This window comes from Hypanus sabinus, chromosome 26 (assembly GCF_030144855.1).
Source record: "Hypanus sabinus isolate sHypSab1 chromosome 26, sHypSab1.hap1, whole genome shotgun sequence".
In the NCBI taxonomy this organism is placed as follows: domain Eukaryota; kingdom Metazoa; phylum Chordata; class Chondrichthyes; order Myliobatiformes; family Dasyatidae; genus Hypanus; species Hypanus sabinus.
This window is the reverse complement of record NC_082731.1, coordinates 16,710,079-16,717,149: the sequence shown is the minus strand read 5'-3', so window position 1 is coordinate 16,717,149 and position 7,071 is coordinate 16,710,079. Positions and strand designations below refer to the sequence as shown.

Genomic DNA, 7,071 nt, shown 5'->3' with positions numbered 1-7,071 from the left:
TATGTAACGACAGGCACAGCCCTCTGCATCATCAAAGATACCTTTAAGAGGTGACATCCATCTCTAAAACCTTGCCCATTTTCTTCTCGTGACTACCACTGTAGGGGCCTGAGGATCCACGCTCAGTGATTCAGTAGCAGCCTCATTCCCTCCTCCATTAGGACTGAATAGCCCATGCACTCCACCTCATTATACCTCTTTCTGCACTATTTAACCTTTGTAATTTATAGTAATCTTGTCTTTGCACTGCACAACTGCTGCAAAACAACACATTTCATCCTCCTGTGCCTAGTAAAGAGGCCACTGAGTGTGTGTTAAACAAAATCTGCGGATGCTGGAAATCCAGAACAACGCACACACAAAATGCAGGAGGAACTCCAGCAGGTCTTTCTATGGGAAAGAGTAAACAGTCTCCCTCTGGGGCTCCTCACCCCGCCATGTCTTCCATGATCGTCTGTTCTCTCCTATCAAATTCCCCTTCCCTTTATCTCTCACTCCAATCAACTTCCCAGCTCTTTACTTCATCCCCTCCCCCTCTCCCGGTTTCACCTATGACCTGCCACCTTGTATTTCTTCCTCCCCTCCTCCCACATTCTTACTCCAACTTCGGCCAGAAACATTGTGTTTACACGCACAGAGCTGCTACTCACTGAATGAATTTTTTTAAACGCAGCGCTCTCTGTCAACCCTAGAGATTGTCAAATACACCACTGTTTCCCTGAAGATGTGCAATTCCCGACCTCCGGCAACTGATCAATTCAATTAGTAATAAAAATTGGATCTTTTCCTGTATTCATCTCACACAAGGTAAAGCTCGTCGGGTTTTAACTGTCTACACCAAGCTGTTTTCAAAAAGGGAGGATAAAACACTGTGACTCATGCTGGGAAAAAATGCCATAAATATACACAAAAACTCTGCCCCGCAGTTCTCAGGATGCTTTGAAGGCTGAGTGTCTAACATATCCTCAGTTGATCACGAGTCAGAAACGGGAGGGGAGTGAGAACAGGGAGGGACCATGGGACAGGGAGAGGATTAAAAGATGGTATTTACCTTGGTTTACATGGCAGGCGGACCTGACCAAGAGGCACCGCGGCTCAGAAAGCGCCCTATCTTCCCGCAGGGGCGCACTGGATGTAACGTCATTAGCGCGCGACCTTGCACCAGGAAGCTTTCTGGACGTCGGCGAGCAGGTAGGAGCGGAGCGGGTCCGAAGTGCAGGGCACGACCGGGCTGGGAATCAGCGCCAGCGGTGATCGCACTGAGCCGCCTCGCTCGCAGCGTACCCGTGGGACCCGGGGACTCCGCTGCGATAATAATTGAACGGTAAATGCTGGGCGCAGGCGGTACCTGGGGAGCGAGAAACGGAGATGGTTTTTTCAAGTCCAAGACGTTTCGATCGGAACTGGGAAAGCGCAAAACTAAGTTGTCTTTCCCCCCCCCCTCTGGCCAAGACGACTGGGTGCGGGTGGGATAGATCGGACAAAGGGAACATCTGATTGGCTTCACTTGGTCCACCCGAGCCTCGCTCAACGTTTCATTGGCCTTTCTGATGAACAGATTAACAAAGGCAGCTGGAGAGAGAACATTAATGCTTTGAAACGTGGCCCAGAGCTGCAGCTCTGCTTCACAGTTTATAACTTACCTCCTGTTTGATTTCTCTCTCTCTCTCTCTCTCTCTCTCTCTCTCACATACCTGTCCTGATTCATCTCGGGAACCGACGGGTCAATAAACTTGTTTGCACACATTCCCAATTCTGACAAAGGGGGGTCTCGGCCCGAAACGTCGACTGTGCTTCTCCCTATAGATGCTGCCTGGCCTGCTGTGTTCCACCAGCATTTTGTGTGTGTTGTTGTTAATGTCGACAGTGCTTCTCCCTATAGACGCTGCTTGGCCTGCTGTGTTCCACCAGCATTTTGTGTGTGTTGTTGTTAACGTCGACAGTGCTTCTCCCTATAGATGCTGCCTGGCCTGCTGTGTTCCACCAGCATTTTGTGTGTGTTGTTAATGTCGACAGTGCTTCTCCCTATAGACGCTGTCTGGCCTGCTGTGTTCCACCAGCATTTTGCGTGTGTTGTTGTTAATGTTGACAGTGCTTCTCCCTATAGACGCTGCCTGGCCTGCTGTGTTCCACCAGCATTTTGTGTGTGTTGTTGTTAATGTTGACAGTGCTTCTCCCTATAGACGCTGTCTGGCCTGCTGTGTTCCACCAGCATTTTGCGTGTGTTGTTGTTAATGTTGACAGTGCTTCTCCCTATAGACGCTGCCTGGCCTGCTGTGTTCCAACAGCATTTTGTGTGTGTCCAGCATCTGCAGATCTCCTCGTGGTTGACGTGGTTCTCTTCGTGCGGATGCTGTCTGACCTGTCACAAACGCGAGAAAATCTGGCAGATGCTGGAAATCCGAGCAACACACACAAAGCTCAGCAGGTCAGGCAGCATCTATGGAAAAGAGCGCAGAGTTTCGGGCTGTGACCTGCTGAGTTCCTCCAGCATTGTGTGTGTGTGTGTTGCTGTCTGACCTACGTCCAGGCATTTTCTTGCTTTGATACCCGTTTAGAACACCAGCAGATTCTTTTTCACTTTTGCAGTCAACCCACAGTCCAAGGCTGTGGGGGAATGAATGTTTCACTGGGAGCGTTTGGCATTGGTGTTTCTAGAGCCCAGGAGATTGTGGGTAGAAGTGCGGCCATTGATGCACTTTGCCCTGCTCGGCAGACAGAGTCTGCAGGCACAGACGAGCAAATGGAGACTGGGACCAGTCTCCAGCCGCAGCTTATCTCCAAATCCTGGTTAGTAATTTCGATAGTTTGGAGAGAGGCCCAAAATAAAAGGGATTATGAAAACTCCATTGACAAAGTAATATATCTTGTATTCTGAAAATAATTTACCCTTGTTGGAAGTCCTTCTCACTTCTGAATATTTTGCAACTCAACTTTGTTCAGCCCCCTCTGGTCCAGGGTCTGCCCGCGGACTGAGAACGTGTCCTTCTCTGTCTGGATATAGAATGGTATTGGGCACCTCTGTCAGGTAACGTGGGGAGCACACAATGTCAATCTCCAGTGAGTGAGTCTACCCAGCTACACTTTGTGCCAAATGGCATTACAATCACTAACCCCATCAATACAGTTGAAGTGTCCACAGTCCATTTCGCTCCATAGATGCTACCTGAGCCTCTGAGATCCCCCGGCTCCCTTTGGTAAAGTGCCGGATATTCATCATCTGCAGAAGCACTCGGGAGGACCATAGGAATGAAAGGGTTAATGTCTGAGGAGAGTTTGATGGTTTGGGGGTGGGGGTGGTCTAGGACCAGAGGACACAATCTCAGAATAGAAGGGCAGAGATAAAGAAGAATTTCTTTCAGTAGAGGTTGGTGAAACTTTGGGATTCATTGCCACAGATGACTGTGGAAGCCACATCAGTGATGGTGGACATTGGTAGGTTCTTGGTTAGTAAAGGTGTCGTACGTTACAGCGAGAAGGCAGGAGGATGGGATTGAGAGGGATGGTAAATCAGCCTTGATAGAATGGTAAAGCAGACATCAGTCACTGAAAGTAAGCATGCAGGTACAGCAGGCAGTGAAGAAAGCTAATGGCATGATGGCCTTTATAACAAGAGGAATTGAGTATAGGAGCAAAGAGGTCCTTCTGCAGCTGTACAGGGCCCTGGTGAGACCCCACCTGGAGTATTGTGTGCAGTTTTCATCTCCAAATTTGATGAAGGACATTCTTGCTATTGAGGGAGTGCAGCGTAGGTTCACGAGGTTGATTCCCAGGATGGCAGGACTGTCATATGTTGAAAGGTTGGAGAGACTGGGCTTATATACACTGGAATTTAGAAGGATGAGAGGGGATCTGATTGAAACATAGAAAATTATTAAGGGATTGGACACGCTAGGGACAGGAAACATGTTCCCGATGTTGGGGGAGTCCAGAACCAGAGGCCCCAGTTTAAGAATAAGGGTGAGGCCATTTAGAACAGAGTTGCGGAAAACCTTTTCCACCCAGAGAGTGGTGGATCTCTGATTGTATGCTCTGCCTCTGAAGGCAGTGGAGGCCAATTCTCTGGATGCTTTTAAGAAAGAGTTAGATAGCGGAGTCAAGGGATATGGGTAGAAGGCAGGAATGGGGTACTGATTGTGGATGATCAGCCACGATCACATTGAATGGTAGTGCTGGCTTGAAGGGCTGAATGGCCCCCAGCACCTACTGTCTATTGTCAGACATGATTGGCCAAGTTGCCTAATTCTTCTCCCATGTCTTATGGTCGTCTGGATAAAGCATGGTGGAGGAGATCCACAAAAAGAGACGTTTTGGTTTTATTACCCCTTTGAGCAGTGAAAGACAGGAAACAGGAATTTCAGTAGGTGAGGTAGAACAAAGCAACCAGGCGGAAATAGACCCTTCTGATGTAGATTTTAGGACAAGCAGGGATGTTGATGTGAGTCCAGGTGCCTGCAAAGTCCCCAGGTGCAAGATGACTGGTTGTTCCCCAGAGCTGTGTTTAGTGTTACTGTAACAGCTTGCTATAGAGGTGAACATAACCTCCTTTGAAATCCTGACCTTTTGTAAATTCTTGTTGCAGTTCACGGGAATCTCAAACACAATATCAGCAAGTTCACAGCGGGGAGGTGCTGTCCATCTGCTGTGGGTGTGGGAAGAGATTTACTCGATCACTCCAGCCGCTGGTGCGCCGGCCACTTCAGAGAGAGAGGGGCCAGACCTGCGTCCTTCAGTTCTCCCACTGGCTATACGTTGGTGAGTTCACACTCGAGAAGGGGTCATTCATCTATCAATGTGCGCGCAGGGATTCACACCGTTAACCGGCCTGATGATACACCCGCGCGTTCAGACCGGGGAGAGGCCGTTCATCTGCTCCACGTGTGGGAAGGGATTCAGTCAGTCGACTAACTTGCGGGCACACCAGCGCGTTCACACTGGGGAGAGACCGTTCACCTGCTCGTTGTGCGGGAAGGAATACACTCAGTTGACCGGACTGATGACGCACCAGCGGGTTCACACCGGGGAGCGGCCGTTCATCTGCTCCGAGTGCGGGAAGAGATTCAGTCAGCTGTCCCACTTGCAGGCGCACCAGCGAATTCACACCGGGGAGAGGCCGTACACTTGCTCGGTGTGCGGGAAGAGATTCAGTCAGTCATCCAACTTGCGGGCGCACCAGCGCGTTCACACCGGGGAGAGACCGTTCGCCTGCTCGACGTGCGGAAAGCAATACGCTCAGTTAACTGGATTGATGACACACCAGCGAGTCCACACCGGGGAGAGGCCGTTCATCTGCTCTGAGTGCGGAGTGCGGTTCACTCGGTTGTCCCAATTGAAGGGGCACCAGCGAGTCCACACCGGGGAGAAACCGTTCACCTGCGCGACCTGCGGGAAGGGGTTCGCTTGGTCAAACAACCTGGTGATACACACGCGGATTCACACCGGGGAGAGGCCATACGTCTGCTCCGAGTGCGGGAAGGGGTTCACCCGGTCCTACGAGCTGCTCATCCACCAGCGGGTTCACACCGGGGAGAGGCCGTTCATCTGCTCGACGTGCGGGAGGGGGTTCATCCACTCGTCCCAGCTGCGGGTGCACCAGCGAGTTCACTCCGCGGAGCGCCTGTTCCCCTGCTCGACGTGCGGGAAGGGGTTCCACCGATCCACCGACCTGCTGAACCACCAGCGCATTCACGCTGCGGATGAAGACTGAACGTGCTGCAAACTGGCCGTTGCTCCCGAAATCTAACGCAGATTCACAGGAGCCGCGGGTGTCGCTGGGCGTTGGATTTCCACGATGCTGCTGATGAGACGTGAGACTGAAACCTGGCACTGGGCAGAAGTGGGTGTCTTTTGCTGATGTACATAATCTGTTTAAATTTTAGCCCTGTTAATGTTCTGGATCTGTGATTAAAATAAAAACAGTTCTGTCTGAAATGCTTTGGTTAAGGCCTGTTCTTTGCAGAGCACACAATGAACAGCAGGCAGTGAGGCCATTCAGCCCATCTGCTCTCTCCCTGTGTTTCTGCTGTACTCCCATTTCTTCCCATCTCGGCCAGTGTGAGTATTCAGGGGAATAGTGAAATGAGACAAAGAACTCGGCCCTTTAACTCGGAGTCCGCAGCGATCATCGCTCATTTACCCCAATGTTACGTTAAAACATCTTAAATTCCCTTCTCATTCGCATTGACCTCCTTCACCCGAGGTTTTACACACAGGAGCAATTTACAGTGGCAACGGGCTTTGGGATGTGAGAAGCGATGGATGCTCTCCGGAGAATTTCTGCAGGTCTTTCGGCAGATGGATGGCAAAGACGGTGGCTCACCGGGAGTCCTCTCCCGGACACCAGGGAGACGAGGGCTGATACGCCAGCTTTGCAGGGTCGGGGGCCTGCGATCGGCCCACGTCTCGGTGGGGGTTTCTCCCTGTTGCCTCAGCGTGGTCCGGTTTTCTCCTGCGTTCCAATGCCAGGCTGGTCAGCGGGTCAATTGGCTGTTGGTAAATTGCCCCTGGTGTGAAGGTGAGCGGTAGGTGGTGGGGAGCGTAGACCAGAAGGTAGGGAGCGTTTCAAAGGATGGACATAGGATTAGTGTTGAGCTGCAGACTCTTTGGGTTGGAGGACCTGTCTCTATACTGTTACTGTTTTATGAGCATCAAAGCCTCAGAGAGAAGCAGTTGTTTAGCTCCACTCCCAGCTCTCTGCCACGTGGGGGTGTTTCCGATGGGCCGAATGTCATACAACTGAGTTACTGCCACACAAGACTCTCCTGACAGCTACTGTGCCTCATCCATTGTTCAACCCCACTTCCCCCCTCCAACCCCCACCCTACTTTTGTCTTATTCAAAGGGTTCGAAGGTTGACTTTGTCATCAAAGGGTGCACGCACAGCACAACTCCGGTATTTGTCCCCTCCGGATAGCCAGGAAATACGGAAAAACAATGGGAGTCATTGAAAGAAAAGATGCCAGATCCCCCCCCCAACTGAAAAAAGGAAAAGAAACAAAACTTGTAAACCCCAACCCCCCCCCGCCAACAGAAGCATCAAATCGCCAACCCCCTCCTCCTCAGGAAAAAAAC

The 7,071-nt window shown here is 51.0% G+C and overlaps 1 protein-coding gene across 1 annotated transcript; it reads left to right on the top strand.

Moving 5' to 3' along the window:
- The first annotated feature begins 1,170 nt into the window (after positions 1-1,170).
- On the top strand, positions 1,171-5,931 carry LOC132381636 (gastrula zinc finger protein XlCGF7.1-like). The gene is made up of 2 exons (XM_059951204.1): positions 1,171-1,324; positions 4,583-5,931. The coding sequence occupies exon 2, from the start codon at positions 4,793-4,795 to the stop codon at positions 5,705-5,707; it is 915 nt and encodes a 304-aa protein (XP_059807187.1). The 5' UTR covers positions 1,171-1,324; positions 4,583-4,792; the 3' UTR covers positions 5,708-5,931.
- The last annotated feature ends 1,140 nt before the right edge of the window (positions 5,932-7,071 follow it).

Coding starts and splice junctions, on each gene's coding strand:
- LOC132381636 (XM_059951204.1), top strand. CDS start 4,793: ATGTGCGCGCAGGGATTCACACCGTTAACCGGCCTGATGATACACCCG.